This window comes from Balaenoptera acutorostrata, chromosome 11 (genome assembly GCF_949987535.1).
Source record: "Balaenoptera acutorostrata chromosome 11, mBalAcu1.1, whole genome shotgun sequence".
NCBI classification, from domain to species: domain Eukaryota; kingdom Metazoa; phylum Chordata; class Mammalia; order Artiodactyla; family Balaenopteridae; genus Balaenoptera; species Balaenoptera acutorostrata.
The window spans coordinates 46984069-47006464 of record NC_080074.1 but is presented as its reverse complement, the minus strand read 5'-3'; the positions used below and the strand labels follow the sequence as shown (position 1 = coordinate 47006464).

The 22396-nt window shown below is 38.5% G+C and overlaps 1 protein-coding gene across 1 annotated transcript; it reads left to right on the top strand.

Annotated features, from left to right (window-relative positions):
• Window positions 1–2603: 2603 nt before the first annotated feature.
• TMEM19 (transmembrane protein 19) lies at window positions 2604–18238 on the top strand. The gene is made up of 6 exons (XM_007195014.2): window positions 2604–3311; window positions 5130–5243; window positions 12599–12736; window positions 13122–13376; window positions 14226–14435; window positions 16425–18238. The coding sequence occupies exons 1-6, from the start codon at window positions 3119–3121 to the stop codon at window positions 16589–16591; spliced, it is 1077 nt and encodes a 358-aa protein (XP_007195076.1). The 5' UTR covers window positions 2604–3118; the 3' UTR covers window positions 16592–18238.
• Window positions 18239–22396: the final 4158 nt, after the last annotated feature.

The following is a 22396-nucleotide window of genomic DNA, read 5'->3' as shown; positions in this document are numbered from 1 at the left end:
AATCTGTGCTCCAAAAGCTTAAAAAAATAAGAACTTTGAGTTCAGTGCCAAGAAAGCAGATACGTGCCTATCTCTCAGATGAATTTTCAGTTTAATTATTTAGCTAGTATTTCAGACCTTGTTATGTCTAAATCCTCCATTCTCATGAATTTCTATTTTCACTCTCAACCACCAAATCTTTACATATTGCCCTTACTTTAGCTTGGTCATTTAGCAATCTCCCTGTCATCTTTTAAGTGTTAGCTCTGATGCTCTCTCTTTCTGTGACACTTTTCCTTAACGTACCAAAGTGACATAAGTGCTTCTCTCCTTGAGTCCTGTTTTATACATAACTTGGATAAAGTCATCATCTCATTATAATGTTATCGTTTACACATCTGTCTTCATTTTCTGTGTTCTTTCAAGGCAGTGTGTGTTTGTGTGTATGTTTTTTTCTTTTTGGGACTCAGGGGTCTGACATGTATATATTAGCCATTCTAATATTAGCACATTTCTCTTTAGATTTCACAAAATCTAAATCACTCCTTTGGCTTAGATTCAAAGTGACTGTACATAGAACCCACTGATATTTTCCTAGCATCAGTAAGTGCTTTTTGCCATTGGGATGATTTGTACAATTGGTATTATGTTATCAAATGTCTATCCCAGAAAATGTTTATGTCAAAGAACACTTAAACATAAATAGGTATTTATATTGTGAAATTTAAAGATTATTACTCCAACAATGAACTTTCAGTCTGTTGCTCTGATTACAATAACAATTCTCAAACTGTAATGTTGTCTGAGGGAAAGTAATCTGTGGTAAAACAATTAACTCTGTTGGAAAGATTTAACAAAAGTGTTCAAAGTTTCTTAACTTCTCAGAGCCTTTAGTGCACTCTCACAGTCCTACGAGGAAACAAAATTTCTGAACCTTAAATTTGATCAGAGGTATTTTGGAGGGGAGGTGGTGGTGGAGGGTAGCGTACCTACTAACGTCTTGAGGAATATAGTTTAGAAAATGCTTAACCATAAAATTCTCTGTTGCTAGAAAATGGCTTTTAAAGCAAGTAGAAAAAGACTTTGTTGAAATGTTTTCAGATTAAGTCTCTAAACATTATCAGATTGTAAAATCATTGTTTCTTTTTAAAGAATATTTTAACTACGTTAATTCCCCCAAATTGTCTCAGCCTTAAGCTAGAATAACTTGTTTTATGAAGAACAACAGCAATAATTGGACACTGGGAAAAAATGGAAGAGAAATATTCATTTGAAGAGTCAGTCACCAACACTGTTATTATTTAATATGCAATTTTAGCTACATATTCATGAGAGAGAAAATCATCCCTGACATTCAGGAACTAGCCAGACAAAGCTAGCCTTCATTGTTGTTAGAAGATGGCCTGCACAGGCCATGGTTTCCTATTAGACATAAAAATCTCATAGAACACCAAAATCAGGCACGATAACCCTGTAACTGTACTAAAGTAAAGGGGGGGGAAAAAGCAATACCAGTTCATAACTTTGTCTAAGCAAAGACAAAAACAAGGTGACTATGCAAACCACAAAAATATTAGGTTTTATTAATAATAACTATGCCTAATTGTCTAGTATCACTAATATTGGCCAGTCAGCTTTCTAAGGTAATCCAATTATTTGCCTGTGCTGAACAAACCCAGACAAAACTTAAGTGGGCACATAATTTCTGCATAAAGACTACATATGCACATAGTAAGAGAAGTCCACTACTATTTAGTCCTACTTCACAAATTTGGTTCTCAGGTAATTAATCGGATGCCTTACCAAAGGAAAGGGCTTTAAATAGTCTTGGCATATAATACAGTGTGAGTTTTCAAAAAGTAATTACTCTTAGCCAGTTAAAACACATTTGGGTACTATGAAAGTGAGTTGCTTCCTCTTTTTACACTGTCAGCAATTAACTGAAAAAGTTCAGAATATAATGTAATTATCAATTAGTTACTGTTAACCCAGCAAACAAAAATTAATTTCAATTAAAACGTGAAATCAGCCACAAGATTCAGATGTTTAAGATGACAAGCCGTTCTGCTTTCTAAGTGAATTCACTGAATGCACAGACTTTAAATAGGAGAGGTGCGGAAACAATTTCCACAATGTTCCACGTAATAATTACTTGAGAATTCAGCAGTAGGAACTATGTCGAGCTATCTTTACATCTCCAGCGGCTAACAGTGTCCAGCACCTTACAGGTGCTGTTTTTAAGTTATCTTCTCAGTCATAAAATTCCCTTTCTACAGCCCAATATATCCCCCACCCCTAAAAAGTCCATAATATTGTATGCCATGAACTGTTCACAGATGAAAAAGCATTCGAATCTGATGCTTGACATGGTCTACTGGGTCTAAGTTCACTTTGTTTCATTCCTCTATTCTGTTACTGCCTTGGTGGTGGTTTCACTTTTCAGCGTTTGGGTATGTCCTCAAACACAAGACTTTTATAGGTGTTCCAAGGGCCCAGACTCTAAGGAGCATCACAAACGTACAGGGCCCTGCCGACGGCAGTCCTCATTTGGTCCTCTAGCCCTTGGAGCCGCCCTTTAAACGCTCACGTGAGCGAGGCGACGCCCACGGGTGGCCGCGGCGCAGGCGCGCAGGAGGCGAGCCACGGGACGCTGACAAGCGGCGAGGAGCGAGCTGAGCTCTAGAGACCTCGGCCCTGGCCGCCTGGACCCGGACTCTAGGGCTGCGCCGGCGGCCGTCGAGAGTGACCGCACTCTGTCACTCGGGGCTCGCCGCCGGGACACCCCAAATTCCGGCCCCGCGCCTCACCTCTCTGCACCGCCGAGCCCCAGCGTTGGCGCGTGGGCGGGCGGTGGGGGCGGAGCTCGCCCTCCCGGGCCGCTGATTGGCTGTCTCCGCTTCCCTTTCACCTTCCCGGCTGCAAAGTTGAGGTGTGAAGGGACCGCGGTCTGCGAGCCCGCTGCCGTCTGAGAGGTTGCGGTTTGCTCTCCCAGGGAGGCCTTAACTTCGCCCAGGCTTCTGCGGCAGCGCCCCACCAGCCCAGTTTCCAGAAATAGTTTGGGTTTATATTATTTTCTCGGACGGTGGAAGATGTTGGCATTTATGTTCGCCTCTACACAAATGTTTTGCTGGCAACTTAAATGACTGTTTTTCTCAGAAACGCGAGATATTTTCTCCCCCAAGTGTTCATACTGTTATTTTTCATGACAGATCTTGACCACAATACATACAAAACATACATAGAGACGATAACTAATATAGTTATATTGAGTCTGATCATTTGCATTTCTTTAGCTTTCTGGATTATGTCTCTGACTGCAAGCACCTATTATGGTGAGTATGAATGTTCTTAATTGTCTTTCTGTAATCTAATCGGTGAAATTTAGGAGGTACCATTGTGAAAGCCAAAACTCATATCCTCTGAATGGTTATAAACTGTTGTGTTTACTTAATTTCCACGGCCTGATTTGCATTTACTAACATGGAAATATGCAGTGCCTTGAGCGTTTTAAAGTTTTTAGTAAATGCTGCTTGTCATAATACTAGTTATACCGGTTCCAAAATATGTCTTATATTTCATGTAATTATTACATCTAGCTTGGTGAAAAATAAGTGAGGTTAAACATAATTTTGCAAAGCAATTGCAGTGATGCTTTTAATAAGAATATTAGTAAGGTAGTTTATCAGTTTCATGTGTCCTGTAAAAAGTAAAAAGTAAAAATAAATGATGATACAATGTTTACATTTGGAGATTTGGAAGATTTGTCTGCTGTTTGGTCACTGCAAAAGAACAGACTTGTTTTAAAGGCTGAAGCCAATTTGCATAAATACGAGGTACTCTGAACTCAAATCTTTAAGATTTTGAAACTGCCTTAGAGCATAAGTATGCCTTTGTACAAACTTCCTTGGTACCCCTTTATAAAAACAGAATACCGTTCAGTTCAAAGGAAAAGTGAAAAACAGAGTGAGAAAGTGAACTCTTATAAATGGTTTTATCATAAATGATTACCTTTTTAGACCTTAGTCCTTTTGCAAAGAAACGTGAATTATCGAGTGCGTGTTCTCCAAGGTACACGTGCTTTCAGGGCTTTTCATTCATAGTGATTCCCAGTAGGGGATGAGGGCTCGGGGAGGAGAGGTATGTGAGAAGATTTTCCTTAATGCCAGTATTAACTATGACTTGAACTACATAGAATAAATCAGGATTTGTAAATTGCAGTGACCCCTTGGGGCCAGGCACCTGATGCAGATAAGTGAAGCTGTCCAAGGCTTTACTTTGCATATTAAACACATGGGAACAGTTTACACTTCTAGAAATAGGATTTTCCCAATTTTTTTTTTTTTTTTAACATTTCACCCTCTTTGTCTTGCATTTTCCAATTTTTGATAGAAACCTGGGCACAAGCAATAGTTCACACTTTTCTTTACTATAATCACTCAGCCTTGGTGTTTAGGAGTCTGTCAGGAATGGCGGGGACTTTAAATGGGAAAGCCATGACCTGTCTAAAGGAGGTGGCTTCTCTTCACCTGTAGTCAGTTCTGCCACGTGGGCCTGAACTTCCAGTTTTTAAAACAGAAAACAAGAATCTGGATTTTTACATGAAATTTCCTAATCTTTAAATATTGATTCAAATTGAAAAAAATTATGCTAGCTAAACAAAACATCTGTGAGCTGGTTGCAACCTTTGGAAAAATCAGTTGCTAACCTTTGAGTCCTGAGGTGTGTAGCCTGTGGGAGTGTTACCTTTTTAAAAAAAATCTCTGTGAAAGGTAGAGAGAGGAATAATTGGATCCTGTTAAGAAAGGTGTTTGTTCTATACAGTTCTTGAGAATGAATACATGCCTCCTTTCCAAAAAAATAAAGAACCAGAGCTTCATTTCAAATCTCCAAATATGTATCAAATACCCATTATTATAAATAGTTGTAAATGGTTCTCTAAACTTGGACAGGACTTATTTGGTCATTCCCCACTAGGATTGTCTCTCTGAAAATATATAATTCTCAACATAAATATTTTACTTTGGTGGCTTTATCTCAGTTTCTCTACTTACCACAGTATTTTAATCCAGAATGCAGTTATCAAAGCTTGCAGCCAAGGCTAACCTGTGCAGGCTTCATACAATTTATGCTCTATGTTTATAATTTTTCAGGTAACTTACAGCCTATTTCTCCTTGGCGTTGGCTGTTTTCTGTTGTTGTTCCTGTTTTGATCGTCTCTAATGGCTTTAAAAAGAAAAGTCTAAATCATACTGGGGCTTTAGGAGGTATGTTTTTCTTTTGAATGTTTAACCATATAGTAAGTGCTTGCTTATATAATTTAAACTCATGTTTCTAAATTCTGAATATATGAGCCTATAAATCACAGTGTTACATATTTTAGACAATGATAAAGTTATGCATTACTCAACTTTACTATTCTGTCAAAATTTCAGATACTAACATACCCTTTTAGTGTGATGTACAAATTGAACCTTGTAATTGATAACAACTAGATTGGTAGGATAGACTTTTGAGGACCTTGGTTATTCTGCTCCTGAGTTGGATTAAATTTTCTGCTAGCAGTAACATTGGAACATTTTTCCTTGAGGTAAAATAGAGGAGCCATTGAGAAGAATAGCACTTGGAAATTGCTATTAGTAGCCTCAGGCAGAGTAGTCCCAACTGAGTATTCTTGATTCATTCTTCAGAATTGAGATGGGGACAGGCCATTTATTTATTCTTCTAGCAAATATTTGTTGAGCAATTACTGTGTGCCACTCTTCTAGAAACTGGGGCTATAGCTGATTTCAGATTTTATGGAACTTTTATTCTTTAGTACAGATAGATAATAAACAAATAAAATACATAAAACTTTTAATATAATGATAAAGTTAATGAGAAAAAAATTAAAGATAATAAAGTGTGTATATTGGGGAATGTGGGGCATTCTTCTGTGGATAGGGTCTGGATTAACCTTTCTTCTAAAGAGGTAGTTTTGAACTGGGACCTGAAGAAGTCAGAAATGAGAAGATCTGAGAGAAGCATGTTCCGCTGACAGAACAAGTAGAAAGGCCCTGACATGTTCAAGCCTGGCTTGTTCAGGAGTGAGAATAAGGCTCATTTGACTGGAAAATAGGAAGAAAAGGAAAAGTAGAGTAAGATAAGGTTGAAGAAATAGGTAAGGACCAGATAATACGGGGCTTATCAGGACATAGTAAAGATTTTATCCCAAACTAGAATTCCCCCCTGCCTCGAACCAGGGGATTGATGGGATCTGATCTGACTTTGGGATTTTCATATCCTACCAGTGTTATAAGCCCCAAGACATGAGGATTTCCCCCCCACCAAATACTTCCGGTAGGCTGAGATCACTACAGGATAAGGCTTATTTAGAACTGGCAGGTCTTGAAGCCGCCTACTCAGCCTTCAAAATGCTGATGATCATTAGCCCTAATGCACCGTAGAGACACCCTGTCCCCTCTGTGTTCACATACAGCAGATGTTTCATAAAGTTTTATAAACTAGAGCAGGCCTTCACGGAGGCGAGATAGCCTGATAGGTAAAAGAACAAGCACTAGAATCAGGCAGGATGAGTTTGAGTAATAGTTCTGGCTTTGGAAAAGTCACGTAACCTCTCTGTACCTCAGTTTTCTCTTCAGAGAAATGGGTTTTTAATATCTAACCTAGAAATTAACGCAACATTGTAAATCAACTATACTTCAATTTTTAAAAACTTCAAAAAATAAATAAATGCTTCCTGTGCATAAAAAAAAAAAATCTAACCTAGAGAAGGACAAACCATGAAAGTAATAAAGCTAAACTTCATGGCATTTCATTTGCAATGGTACCTTTCAAGGTTCTAGGAAGAGCCCTAGCAACGTGCTCTCATGGTCTTCTTGTTTTGTAAATTTTACAGAGGTGAAAGATATTTTTGTGCTTTTTTTTTAAAAAGAGGGCCCCCAATTTACAAGCTTCAGGACCCACAAAATCTTGATCCAGCCCTGATTTCATTCTTAGGATTGCAGTAAGAATTAAATGAGATAATCAATGTCAAGTTTTTAGCTCAGAGCCTAGCACATAGCCAACATGTATAGGGTGCTTGTTATTATTAGGCACAGTTATTCAGAATCATGCTCATTTTCTTTCTTCATAATTGAGATACACTGTTCAAGTTCTGTTGAGAAATTGAGAAATCTGTTGTTAGCACTTTGAAAGTAATTGCTCATTTATAGCAAATAATTTGATCAATCTCTGCTTGAATATAATAATACAGAGTTATGCTTTGCTAAAAATGTCCTTTCTCAGGTAGCCTTGCCTTGGTTTTCATCATTCTTGACCTGTGGGAAGAAGTGTCAAGTTCTTCTTGAAGTACTGTCTTCCTTTGGCTTCCATGCCGTATATGATCCTGTTTCTCCTCTTACTTTTCTGATCTCCACTTTTTTTCTTTCCTACCTCCATTTCCTTTTCTGCCTCCTAGCCCTTGGGCCTCTACTCCTCTCCTACCTGGCTTGATTTAGAACTAGAAGATATCGGGACTTCCCTGGCGGTCTAGTGGTTAAGACTTCGCCTTCTAGTGCGGGGGGAGCGGGTTGGATCCCTGGTTGGGGAGCTAAGATCCCACATGCCTTGTGGCCAAAAAACCAAAACATAAAACAGAAGCAATATTATAACAAATTCAATAAAGACTTTAAAAAAAAAAGAATTAAAAGATATATATTTGAATTGTAGCATTGCCACCTGCTATCTTTGTGAACTTGGCCATGTCACGTAACTCCTCAGAGACTCACTTTCTTCATCTCCTGTGAAATAGGTCCTTATGGGCTTATTGGTGAGGCTCAAACAAGATAATGTGTGGGACAACATATCTTTTTAAACTATGAAGTATTATACAGTAAACTCCCCAAAGACACAGAGTGTATCATATGCTTCTGTGTCCCATGCTTTTTTGAATAGTGCTACACACTGTTATAATAGTACTTAGGAAATATATGTAGATTGATTTTAAAACCACTACCCTTTTCCTAATCGTTGCATTCTGTGGAATTTTGGTATCTTTTTTGTTTGGAGCTTTTTTTTTTTTCCTTAAGGACAAAAAACTGTAATGTTGCTTCAAGGTATATCATAGTACTTGGGAATACTGTCCTGAAGTATGACTGCAAGTCACTTAAACTTTGTGTTATAATTTTCCCACCCATAAAATTAGAGGGAATAATATTATCTATAGCATTGACTTACCATGAGGAGTCATACATGTAAAAATGCTTAGCACAGGACCTGGCACTCATAAAATAATAACATGCATTTTATAAATGTTAGTATTGTTTTCCTTCCACAACTACTGTCACAGTCATAGGAATTTTACTAAGGTTTGCCCTATCATGTCTTTAGTGTGCTTGGGATTGAGAAGAGTTTCAGAACTTCCTCAGGATCTGGGTGTTGAGTGTCCTCCATGACACAGGAGCATATACCTCAGTGTTGAAGGAAGAGGGGAGGGGTTGAGGCAGTGCTTAGGGTGGACACTGAAGTGGAGGGCTCTTATCTCCTTGAAAGAAAGAATGCTTCTAGAATAAGGAGAGGATCACATGAGGGGTTATGTGAGAATGTACTTGTAAACTGTAAAGCACTGTGCAGGTGATTTGCTCCAAGAAAGTGTTGTCTAGTCTAGTTATTCAGTGTGTTCCTTTGAACATGTCTGTGTGGACAGTTTGTCATCAGTCTCTTGGCTTGACAAGTTTAAATTTAATTTCACTTGCCAAGACGCTTAAGCTTAATGGTTTCCCATTTTTTTTTATTCCTTCATTCATTCAACAAATATTTAGTAAGGGTCCCCTGTATGCCAGACATTGTTCTGGGCACTTAAGACTTAGTAATGAACAAAACAGATAAAAATCCCACTGTCAGAGGAGACAGATGATAAGTAAGGTGGGTTTGAGGCATTTAATCCCCAGAAGGAGATGCCGTAAGGGTAATGGAAGTGCACAGCCAGTGAGGTGTTGTCAGAAAGGGCCAGTGGTTTTGCTCTGTGTGGTCTCACAAGGATGGCCTTACCTCTTTGGTTATCATAATTGGGGTCTGGCGTTCAGTCTTTTGAAATAGAAACCTCATTCTATCAGGTACCCAGAGTTGATTAGAGCCAAGAAAACTGGTTTATGTTGCCATTGTTATAAGAGACTAATATATGAGCCAGAATGCTACTTCATTAATCTGATAAAATGTAGAACTACTGGGCCAACTGGAATACAAACATCAGTGTTCAGACATGTCCAATTCTTGCAGTCAGACCACTTGAGAAGTCAGATTGTAATGAAAAGGTTGCTTTGGCGGAGTACAGAGTCTGAGAAACAGTCAGTAATGCAAATCCACAGGTCAAACAGTCCTGTCTCTTGTATAGTATTTAAGTCTGCCAACCTCTGGTTCTCTTGGCCTTCATATTCTGTATTTTGGGCTAACCAGCCTTCTTCTGATTCCCATAGTCTTTCTCTAGGCAAATTACTTATGACATAATTGATTAAGTTTGAGTTTATTAAGCTATAAAATTCCAGTCCTACCTTTCCCTTTCCTGTCTCCCAGATATTATTCCCAGGTCCCCTTGGTTGGAATTTTGGGTAACTCTACTCCCACTATCAGAGACATTTGTAGACAATGTTGGTTTTACTTCCGTAGATGGCATCTGCCAGTTATAGAATTTACCTGTTTTAAGCTCAGAAGGCAGCCATATTTCTTGAGTCTTCACAGTCTTTGGGAGCATCCTATTGTTATGCAAATTAAGTCCTTAGCACGGACAATTAAAGATGATAGAGGTGGGTTGAAGAGGTGGAAAAGACACCAACTGGAGTTAGCAGTTACTAATCTAAAAGTTGTCATAACTGGGAGATGCAAAAAGTTCTAAGATATTTTTTAGACTACATAAAAGAAATCATTCCTTCAAAGCACATTAACTTCAATTTATTTCCTCATTCTGAACCTGTCATCAACTTGAACACTGATCACTTCGTGTGATATTTTGAGGTGTTTGAAGTAAAAAGGATGTAGATGCCTTTTGGTAGCATATCAGTGTAGGTTTTTTTAGGGCCATCTCACTTTGGGTGTGCTTAAGACTGTGGAACAAATTGTTAACAGTGACGGTCCATGGAGAAGGGATGGGAGTGGCGGTGGTGAGGGAGAGAGGCACTTTGACTTCTGTATGTTTTGGCTTTCCCCTCCAATACCCATGTAGTAATTTTGTAATATATTTTAAAACAGTTGAAAAAACTTAAAGGTTGGGTAACATAATAATATTCATCCTTATTATTATAATAATAACACATAATTGCAATAATAATGATGTTCTTATTGAGGTTTTGCCACTGTAACTGCCATTATTGCCAATGATATTAGTTAACATTTATTACGGGCCCCTTACGTGCTGGGTTTGTAATAAGCATATTATAAAAATTATCTCATTTAACTTTTCACATCAAGCCAGTGAGGTGGGAATTATTATTCTTCTTGATACACCAATAAGAAATTGAGGCTTAAAGTTAGGTAACATCTAGTCATGCAGAAGTAAGTGGAAGAGTCAAGATTTTAACTCGAGACTGTTCAACTCCAGAGCTGAAGCACTTTATTTTACTTTATACAGCATTATAGTGATTTCTTGCACTCTCAGTAAAAAAGTACTAAACATAAGTAAAATGCCAATAACTGAGTATCTCTGGATGGATCAATCAGTCAGGATGGAGCTAACCAATAGAAAATTTCCTATTGCTACAGAAATAGGAACCTGGTCCCTTGTTCTATTATTTAATACTTATTTATTAAATACATGGTAACTTATTTAATAATTATTTAATATCTATTCTGTTACTTAGTAGAACTTTGCTTACTGTGTTATTTAATAAAAATCTTCATATAGCAAAACTCAATCTATTTATCTTAAGAGTTACAGAGAGCAGAAATTGTCAACCATGAACCCCGTGGTTGCCCCTCTTGGGTGCCACTGATCTGAGTACTCAGTGGCAGACTAGCACATTCTCTCCCTGAAAGAAGGAAGATAAAATTGTCAAAAGTGTGCTTGAAAGTTCCAAATCACATATAGAGAATGCTACCTTTTGTGTAAGGAAGACGGAAAAATAAGAAAACATGCATATATCTGCTTATCTTCATAAAAGAAAACACAGGAATGATAAACTGGAGAACAATGGTGTTGAATACATACAAAGAATGGAAAGAGAGCAAAATATAGAGGGAGGGGCAGAAGGGACATGGGAGGAAGTGACACCTCTCTAAATATACCTTTTTGTATAAGTGTGACTTCTAAAAGCATGTTTAAGAATATCAGTGAAGTTGGGAAGGGGGAGATCTAAAACTGAAAGCAAACTAAAACAGATGAACCCAACTGTATTTTAAATGAATACTGTAAGCACACTGAAGGGGGAAAAAGAAAAAGAGTAACTTATGGACCCAGTATTTAACTATATTCTTTATTCCTTCAGTCTGGGGTTGCAGGAAGGGGAGGATTACAAAGAAATCTTAAACTATTTTTAGTAGGTTTGTTTTTGTTGTAGTATGGGTGAAGCAATTCTAAAACAGTTTTTTAGATGTAATAGAGGATTGAGTAGATGAGTGAAATTGTCATTGTTGTTTGAGGCCAGAGTTCTAACTAAGGAAAAAGGCGTACAAATATGGAATGGGGAAAAGCAAGAGAGAACCTGTGGAGATAGATTGGAATTGGAGTTACTGGTGTGATCTTGTGATTTCCAAAATATTTATGTGTATGTGTATATACATGTATATGTGCCCATATATAAGCATGCATATATATGCATGTGTGTATATTTGTATGTGTGTGTATTAACTTGCTTTGTCCACAAAAAGCAAATATACCCCAGTAGCAATGAACACACCATGAGCCTAGATTTTGACCTCTACTCTCCATTCCCCACTGTAATGAACCAGAGCTCCTCAGAGAAATGGCTGCTTCCAGGGCTGGGGCAAGGTAGGTCTAAGATGAGCCTTGAGCATTTTGTTATGCCCAAAAGAAAAGAAATGCTAAAAAAAAAAAAAAAAAAGAGGGAGAGAGGGAGATCATGTGACATGAATACTGTATTGAGCTTGTCTATTTTGTCTGGTATTAGTATAGCCACCGCTGCTCTCTTTTGGTCACTTATTTGCATGGATTATCTTTTTCAATCCTTTTACTTTCAAACTATTTGTGTCTTTGGATTTAAAGTGAGTCTCTTGTAGACAGCATATAGTTGGACCACGTATTTTTATCCATTTTGCCAATCTCCGTCTTTTGCTTGGATCATTTAACCCATTTACATTTAAAATAATTACTAATAAGGAGAGACTTACTTCTGTCATGTTGGAATTTGTTTTCTATATGCCTCTCTCTCTCAGATTTACTCTTGGTTGCTCTATTTATTGAATTTTCCTTGTAAAGTAGAAAAAATCCCAGGCTATGTGGGGAAAATGTAAAAAATAGAAACTTGAAAGACCCTATACTGTTTGGTAATATCTTAGTTGGTAAAAATGTAAATGTATGGGAAATGAACATTTCCAGTTATAATATGAAAATAACTGAAAAAAATCATTCTTTTTTTCACAGCATTCATGTATGGACTAAGTGTAATTTTGTGTATATATGTGTTTCTTTCAGGGCTCGTGGTTGGATTTATCCTAACCATTGCAAATTTCAGCTTTTTCACCTCTTTGCTGATGTTTTTTCTTTCTTCCTCAAGACTCACTAAATGGAAGGGAGAAACAAAGAAACGTCTAGATTCAGAATACAAGGAAGGTAGAATGAATTATGTTTAATGTTACTTAAAATAGTAACCTTTATTTCATCTTAACATATCATAAGCTTTTAATCAGAACATGTTTAGACTATTGAAACATAAATTTTATATGAGAATTGCTTTAGTAGTAGCCTGATATAGTTTATTATTACTTTACCACAATAGCAAATAACAGCAGAATTTTAGAACTACTGAAGTCTATCATTAATTATCCTAAAACAATATAGAAGGTGGGCAAAGTTACCATCCCACTTTTAGTCATTTTTGAAATTTTAGTCATTTTTCTTTTCTTAAGTTTTGAAATGTAAGTCCCTATAAATGCATGATTTTCCTCCTGAGGAGAAAACCTTTTTTTGTCCTTTTCATTCCCTTGTTTGTTCATAGGTGGGCAGAGGAATTGGATTCAGGTATTCTGTAATGGAGCTGTGCCCACAGAGCTGGCCCTGCTATACATGATCGAAAATGGCCCTGGGGAAATCCCAATAGATTTTTCCAAGCAGCACACTGCTTCTTGGATGTGTTTGTCTCTCTTGGCTGCACTGGCCAGCTCTGCTGGAGACACATGGGCTTCAGAAATTGGCACCGTTCTGAGTAAAAGCCCACCGAGGCTGATAACAACCTGGGAGAAAGTTCCAGTAGGTGAGTCTTTATTTAAGTTTCTTTAAAAAACAAAACTGAACAAAAAGCCTCTCGATTTATTGTTTCTTATTTAAAAGCCTTTTAAGAATTTCAGTGTGTCTTCTTAATTGGAAAATCACTATAGGATATTAAATCGGTGATAATAAATAATATTTGCAGGAAGTGTTAGTAATTCCTAGATAAACAATATAGAAACATAGAGATTGGCCCACAGGCTTATCAGTGGGAAAGGAAAAGGATGGAAATGTTACAGTATTTCTTGGGGGCCTGTTATGTGGTTAGTGCTTCAATGTATATCTCATTTCCCCATTACCATTATCAACTACTACTACTACTAGTACTGCTACTAGTACTTTATCATTGTCTCCTCCTTCCTCTCATTTTCCTTCTTTTTTTCCCCTTCATCATTATCGTCATCATCATAACAGTTAACATATTTGAGTACCTACTATGCGCAAAGCAGTGTTCTAACTGCTCTCCATGGATTACTGTTTACTCTTAATAATCATGTGAATTGGTCCTTTTACTGTTTACATCTTACAAATGAGTAAACTAAGGCATAGAGAAGTTAGGTAACTTCACCACAGTAACCAGACTTGGAAATGACAGGACTAAGATTGAAACCGGGCAGTCTAGCTCTACTAAACTATTCCACATCACTGCTTAGAATGTCAGGAGTTACTGAGGAGAAAAGCCTGTTTTCTAAGTAGGATGGTCTTTGGATTGCATCAAAGTGAACCCTTTCTTTAAATTAGTCTTGATTAGATAGGTACCAAAATATTTTGCTTTTTTTGACTTTATGTGTTTGCTGATTGTTAACCAGATGTTTTTATCCATGTTCTTCTTTAGGGACCAATGGAGGAGTTACGATGGTGGGCCTTGCCTCCAGTCTCCTTGGTGGGACCTTTGTGGGCATTGCATACTTCCTCACGCAGTTGGTTTTTGTTAATGATTTAGACATTTCTGCTCCTCAGTGGCCAATTATTGCATTTGGGGGTCTGGCTGGATTACTAGGATCAATTGTGGATTCGTATTTAGGAGCTACCATGCAATTTAGTGGTAAGAACATTACCTTATTGTTGTAACTTATTGGTGTATTAAAGAAATGGGAACTCAGCCATGCACAGTGGTGGCAGGGCCTAGCTGCTACAAAGAAGATATGTTTTAGACAACACTCATGTTTATGGGCAAAAAATTCGAGGACTCTATTTTTGACTAATTGTATAACAAGTTATTTTAGTTTCTTTTCTGTGGAAAGTGTAGAGCATTACAACAAGGATTTTTAATGTAGGGTTGTTTTTTTCACCCATGCTGTTGATTGTTAAATGCAGTAGTTTGATCATGACACTGAATAAATGTGTCCTTAAAAAAAAGGGGGGGGACTTCCCTGGTGGTCCAGTGGTAAAGAATCTGCCTTCCAGTGCAGGGGATGCAGGTTCAATCCCTGGTCAGGGAACTAAGATCCCACATGCCGCGGGGCAAATAAGCCCACGTGCCATGACTACTGAGCTCACACGCCTCAACTCGAGAGCCTGCGTGCCACAAACTACAGAACCCTAGCGCCCTGGAGCCTGCACGCCACAACTAGAGAAGAGAAAACCCGCACGCCGCAGCTAGAGAGAAGCCCGCGCACCACAACGAAGAGCCCGCGTGCTGCAACTAAGTCCCTACGCAGCCAAAAATAAATAAATAAATAAATCTTTAAAAAAAGAAAGAAATGGAGAAGAAATATGGAAAAGGAAAAAAAAAAGAGATGCGATAATAAAAACAATTGCCAAGACACAGGTTGTTGGGGGACCCAGAATGAAAGAGCACAAGTCTCCTCTACCATTTTGAATGTCTCATTCTTTTGTGTTAAATTGATTGAAAGAGAATTTCTCCTACAGAGCAATGAGTAGAAGCTTTGCAGGGAAGATAGGATAGTGCAGGAGACAGATGCTTTTGCTTATGGGACTTTACCTAATCCCACGGAAGCAGAATTTTGGAGTCAGATCATTATAATGCCCCTCCTTCCATTTATTTTCCAAGTCCATTTGAGAAATAATTATTCTAATAATCTGACTATACACATACGATGTACTTTTCTCCTGTGACATCATGTTTGCTATCCTCCCCACTGAGTTTTTAGTCCCACTCAAGATATATGGGAGAGTCAGTTTTCTCCAGAATTTTCTGTGCTTTGCATCTAAGGCTGTCCTGTCATGTCAGTGTACTGACATGTTCTGTTAGGTGTGTATTTGCTCCACCCTCTAACCAACCATGTTTTCTCCTTTGATTCTTACAGTGAAGAGGCTAGCCGTCTGGAGAATGGTCCCCTGAATACAGTGCCCCCAGTTCTGTTCATGTCCCAAGATAATCGACTTGTCCTTCCACCCCCCTTTCCACCATCAGAACATTTGTTCTCTCAGGTTCCTTAGTCTTATCTAGATGCTGAGGAGGAAGCAATCTGATTTTAATTTATACTAAAGGGTTAGTAACCATATATGCACACGTGTGCGCACACACACACACACACACCCACCCATTACACGTTTTTTTAAAGAGCCTAGGTTTTATTCTAAACTGGGCTCTAACTGGGAAGTTTCTGATCATATTGAGTGGGTTGGGGAAAAAAATGCGGGCTGGGGAGCAGATTAGATTCATCTCTGTGTGCCTTCTTTGTGTAAGCACCTTGCTACTCCTGGGTATCCATTGTAGAGGCTCCTATTCTCAGGAGTTTCACAGGTTGGTCTTAGGGGGGAGCCACTGGGAAGGCAAGCCCTGTCTGCCAGTTTCATGCCATCTCTGCTTTTCAGTTTCTCCCTTCTGCTTTGGAAAGAACTCCAGCATTGTTGAGAGAGCAGTATTGAGGTGTATTGAAACCCATTTATTCAAAGAGACCTTTTGTAATCATGGGTTCCGTATCACTCACCATATACATTATCCTCTAAAGTCATTTTACGAATGGCTGAGAATCTTTGAAAGATTATCTCCTTTGGAGGAGAAAGCTAATTTTTTTTTTTCAAGTCATTTGGATTTTCCACCTCACTTGCTTCTTTTTCATTCCAGGTTTGGATGAAAGCACTGGCATGGTGGTCAGCAGCCCGGCAAATGAGGTGAAGTACATAGCAGGAAAACCCATTCTCGATAACAATGCCGTGAATCTGTTTTCTTCTGTCCTTGTCGCCCTCTTGCTCCCAACAGCAGCTGCTTGGGGTTTTTGGCCCAGACAGTGAATTTTATTTCATTTACAAAAGTTAAAACTTAGGTAAATTCAGCTAAATTTGCAATTCCAAGTTTCATCCCAAGAAGAGTAATTGTAATGACAAAGCAGAAATGCCAGCTTCTCCTCTGTTCCATTACAGTGGAACTCCACGTTTTTCCTCTCTCTAACTCCATTGTAACAACTAATATGTTTTTGGTGAAAGACAAGGCTCATAGAATTTATGTATATTTTTCTTCTGCTGAATGGAACTTGAGCAATGAAACTATAATGTCCCTATATATTGAACTGAAAGTTCCTGCATGGTAGATATAAATTTTGTTTTGTTTGTTTAAATCAGTAAAAGGACTAAAAGTGATAAAATTTTTAAATGGCTCAGTTGTGGCAGAGAAATGTCACCATGCCAATTATCCAAATGTTGTATCTGTTTTAAGTATTTAAACCGATGTGTGTGGAAGCCTGAATAAGTGTAGTATCCTGGACTTCTCCCATTACTTGCCATTTATTATTGTAAAAAGTGCGGAGTTTGGTTCCTGGTGAGCTGCGAGGTCTACTCCACGTTTGTTCTTCCTTCCTCAGGGTTAGTGATGAAAAAAAAGTAAATATTGTTTTCATGTGACCATTAGAATGCATGAAAAAAATTTATTTTTAGGTAAAGGAAAAGAGATATATCTTATGTCTAAAAAATATGCACCTTACTATATGTTTTAGTTGGTCTCTGAGCAGAAATTATCTTGAATTTAATATTTTTAATGTATTTTCTAGCTTTCTTTGAAATTTGTCTAGGAATCTGATTTACATTGGCATCTTGACCAGTTAAAGAGTCACTGGAAAATTATTGCAATTATTTCATTTGCTGTCCTAGAATTCACTGGAAAATGCTATGGTTTCCTATTATGTACCTTCTAAGTTGTGCTCTCCTTTACATATAGCCTCAACCAAAGTGAATTCTACTTTTCAGTTTTGTTCTTCACTTTGATGTACGTACTAAAGGGGTTTAACATAGTATGGATTATTGTGCTAAAGTATTTTGAAATATTTCACATGTGATTTCCATACCTTTCTTCCCCTTCCCCTTTTGCATTCATAGAAAAATTGAGGAGAGATTCCATGAATAAGCCACTATCAGAGTGGAGAAAGCTTTATTTTCTTTGTTGGTGACCCTGCTACAGTGATTATCTAGAAATGACTTGGTTCAGGAAGAATTTTTTAAAAAACAGTTGACACACTTAAGCCTTAAGCCAAGAAACTCAGTGGGTCTCAGCCCATCTGCTTTGTGTATACATTGGCATCACCTGAGCATCTTTAAAAAAAATACTTGTGTCTGGGCTTCACCCAAAGATTGTGTCTGGTCTGGGTTACAGCCTGGGTACTGGGACTTTTTAAAGCTCTGGCTGCCCGTTAGAGTCATGTAGGGAGTTTTTTAAAACACTGTTGTCAAGGCTCCTTTCTAGACCAAGTAAATCAGAATGTCTGAAAGTGAGACCCATGCATGGGTCATTTTTAGAAAGCTCCCTCCCTGGGATAGTCTAATGTTTAAACAGGTTGAGAACTACTAAATAAGAATATCCTTACAAAAATGTCAAATCATTGTGTTGTACACCTGAAACTAATGTTGTATGTCAATAAAAAAAGATAAAAAAGAAAAGAATATCCTATACCTAAAAGTCTCAAAAGAGTGGGAATTTTCATTTTTATGCAGACAACTATTAGCAGCAGTGCCGTGTGCTGTCTTTATGGATGGATAGCTTCTGGTAATTATACAGTCTTACAGCTACATCACTTACCAAATCATTCCTGTGGCAGTTTTTTGTGCAGCCTGTTTATTCCTACAGCTGTTCTAACATGCCTCTTTTCTCTTTTCCTGGAGATTCATCCTCATGACATACTTCGGGACAAAAATACTCATTGGAGCCATTTGGGGTTTGGTAGAATCACCACATCAGTAACAGTTTGGGGACATACTGCTTCACAATCCTTTGTTTGAAAACCTAGGGCTAGTTGTGTTTTGGAATCAAAATTTTTCAGATTTTAGAAAAGTGATAGGGTACATATAAAATATTTTACTTAAAAATCCCAAAAGAGTCTAGGACGGCACCCATTATCAAATACACTAATATTTCTGTGGTGAGTATATGAATACCACCATTAAGTGTGTTAACTAAAGACTATGAGAGCCTCAGATCAGGTCAGATCAGTTTTTGTCGTAGAATTTAGGAAGAAACTTTCTGTTTTCAGAGCATTTTTGGATATGATAATTGTAGATTTTTTTAAATGAAGCACTTTTAAAAAAACCTTATATGTATCTTACTGAAACAGTAAACAGTTTGTGTAAAAAAACACTTTTCATGGAAAGAGCTCCATGTAGCCGTATGATAAAATAATATGTACTACTGCCTACCTAGGCAGCTTACAGGCATATATACTACTTCTTGCCATACTGTCACACAGTAGAAAAGAGCAAGGTGTATGTGGCTCAGGGCAGCTCCCGAAGGAGACCTGAAGACTTTAAGGAGTGTTATTTGAAGACTTGTCAAATGGAGCCAACAGAACAGTGAACTGCTACAACAGGTCATTCCATTCCTAGCTTTTCTCGTTCCTTGAGTTATCTATGCCTCAGCCTAGGGGCGTATGTCTCTTTCTTATTTCTAGCTGCTTTACATGTAGGATGCTGGCTTCAGAAATGCCAACCTCATCCCAATTAGGTATAGGCCTAGTATAGAGAAAAATCATGTATGGTGACATATTGTAAACTTTGCCACATGCCTGCAATATGAACAGCTGCCTCATGCTTGCACAGTGGGTGACCTGGAGCCCCCATCATCTCATGTTCCTGATGCCATCACAACGAGAAAAGACTGTACTTAGCTACCAAATCCCAGGTGGCTTGCACGTGGTTTAAACATGAAAACACAATTATGCAGCTTAACTATGGAGTACTGTTGCTATAACTCCAAGTGGAACATTTGGAAACTGAACTGAACATTTTTAAAATATGTAAGTGTTTAATATATGTTTGTTTGTTAAGTTGTTCGACGCTAATCAGTTCTCCCTTTAAGAATCACTGAAAGTTGATAATCAGGAACATATTTCTGGAAGAAAATTAAAAATGAAAAAAACAGTTTAGCTACCTGAATTTCAGAGGACTGAGATGACGCCAACATTTCTCAATCGTGATGCAGTTTTTTTTGTTTGTTTGTTTTTAAACTTTTTTTGGGTTTATTTTATTTATTTATTTATTTATTTATGGCTGTGTTGGGTCTTCGTTTCTGTGCGAGGGCTTTCTCCAGCTGTGGCAAGTGGGGGCTGCTCTTCATCGCGGTGCGCGGGCCTCTCATTATCGCGGCCTCTCTTGTTGCGGAGCATAGGCTCCAGACGCGCAGGCTCAGCAGTGATGCAGTTTTAATGGCTTTGGGACTAAGGAGTCAGGAAATGATTGTAGAAGGAGTGAGGGTGAGGCCAGGTTAGCAGGGCAAGGCTCCTGAAATTATTTTGCCTGCCAAGACTAGACATGTTAATTCTTTTTCGTTTATCATAACCACCCCCTTCAAAACTTATTTTATACATGTGACAACTCTTTTTTTAATGTTTGGATTTTTTTCTCTTTTTTTTAATGCGTAGTTAATACCCAGAATCTATCCTTCTTTTTAAAAAATTACAACATTAGAGGTAAAACTAAAATATGCTTTGCCTCCACTCCTCAGCAAACCTACCTTGCTCCCACCTTCCCCAAGATAACTACTGCTAGAAATTTGAGATATTATCCACATAACATTTGTTTTGAGTGTACTTTAACATATATTCTTCTTAATCAGTGAAATGTTATAATTTGTACTATCATTTTGCTGCTTCAAGTCAGGTACTTACACCCGAGAAAAACCTGTTTAGGAAAAAAGATTAGAAGGATGTATACCAAAACATTAATGTGTTATCTGTTAAGATTACAGATGATTTTAATTTTTGTTAGAATAAATAATTTTAAGTTTATGGTATATGAATTATATCTCAATAAAACTGCTATTAAAATACTTATACAAAAATAATTTAAAATACTTTCCTAAAAAGTCTACAGTCAAATATGTTTCTTCTACAAATCAAAAAATGCTCAAAGTAAACAAAATAACCTCTGGGAATAACCCCTCTTCCCCACTACCCTTCCCCATTGTTATTTTAAATGCTATTCCTTCTCTTTATAAAAGACCTTATTAGCAATGCATTTAAAAGTAAAATGGGGTTTAGCGCAACATAAATCCAGTGCAACATTCTCTTGGTGTCTCTGTGCCTTAGGCACTGCGTCTGAAGCTGGTGAACCACAGATGAATGAGACGAGGACTGTGCCATCCATGTGCGATAAGAGTGGGGAAGACAAGTGTGTGTAACTAGCATGTTGAACAAATATGACATGTGGTCTGTGATTTTTTAAAGTGACTTTATTTTTGTCTTCTACTGGCCCTTTAAACTTCCCATAACCGTATATGAAAACTCCAGCAAGCTGTGAACATTTCTTCTTACTCTTAGAAACAGGTAGGAGAACAGGTGAACCGTGAAGAGCAGAGAACCGTGTTCCCCTTTCCCACGGCAGACTTCCAGCTAAAGCAGGTCCAAGGTGAGGGTTGGGATTTGGTTTTTTTTGGCTTTGGGTTTGGGTTTTTTTGGATTTTGTTTTTTGTTTTTTTTTTTAAATAATTTATTTATTTATTTTTGGCTGTGCTGGGTCTTTGTTTCTGTGCGAGGGCTTTCTCCAGCTGCGGCGAGCGGGGGCCACTCCCCACCGCGGTGCGCGGGGCCCCTCACCGCCGCGGCCCCCCCCCTAGTTGCGGAGCACAGTCCCCAGACGCGCAGGCTCAGCAGCCGTGGCCCACGGGCCCAGCCACTCCGCGGCATGCGGGATCCTCCCTGATGAGGGCTCGAACCCGTGTCCCCTGCACCGGCAGGCAGACTCTCAACCACTGCGCCACCAGGGAAGCCCAGGCTTTTGTTTTTTAACCCAGGTTTGGCTATTCTAAATGCTGAGTTGAGACTCTTAATAAACTAAAATTTTGCTGATGCTGGTTGACTGTTTGCCCCCAAAATTCATATGTTGAAATCCTAACCCCCCAATGTGGTGGTGTTAGGAGATGGGGGACTTTGGGAGGTGATCAGGTCATGAGGTGGAGCCCTCATGAATGGGATCAGTGCTTTATAAGACAAACCCCAGAGAGCTCTCTTGTCCTCTCCACCACGTGAGGGCACTTGAGAAAATGGCCATCTGCAACCCAGAAGAGGGCCCTCACAGAATCTGACCTTGCTAGCACCCTGATCCTGGACTTCTAGCCTCCAGAACTGTGAGAAATAAATTTCTGTTGCTTATAAGTCACCCAGTCTCTGGTATTTTTGTTATAGCAGTCGGAACAGACTAAGACACTGCTGTAGAAGTGGGAAGGGAGATAGAGGCAGGAAGAAGATAAATCTGTAATGATACTTTTGCCTGTCCAGGCATGGCAGATGGCAAAAGCTGGTGTTATTGGATGAGTCTGGTAGAGAAGGTTAAAATTGGTATTAGCTTGGGGGGTGCTTTTGTGGGCTATTTGGAGGTTTCCTGCTGAGCGCCTCTTTTACAGTTCTTCTTACACCAGCAGATGCATCTCTAGTTCAAATGGTTGCTTGCATCAGTTATCTATTAACTCAGACCACCCCAAAACTTAGTGGCTTACAGCAAAAACCATTTATTTTCTCACAGTTTGTGGCTGGCTGTTTGGGTTGGGCTCAGCTGGGCAATTCGATTTTAAGTGATGTCAGCTGGGCTCATTCACCCATGTTTGCAGTCAGTTGACAGGTC

Excerpts from the sequence above, each read along its gene's own strand:
- TMEM19 (XM_007195014.2), top strand. The coding sequence starts at position 3,119 with ATGACTGTTTTTCTCAGAAACGCGAGATATTTTCTCCCCCAAGTGTTC. Across the intron at positions 13,377-14,225 it reads CTGGGAGAAAGTTCCAGTAG|GGACCAATGGAGGAGTTACG; the intron begins GTGAGTCTTTAT and ends GTTCTTCTTTAG. Across the intron at positions 14,436-16,424 it reads AGCTACCATGCAATTTAGTG|GTTTGGATGAAAGCACTGGC; the intron begins GTAAGAACATTA and ends TTTTCATTCCAG.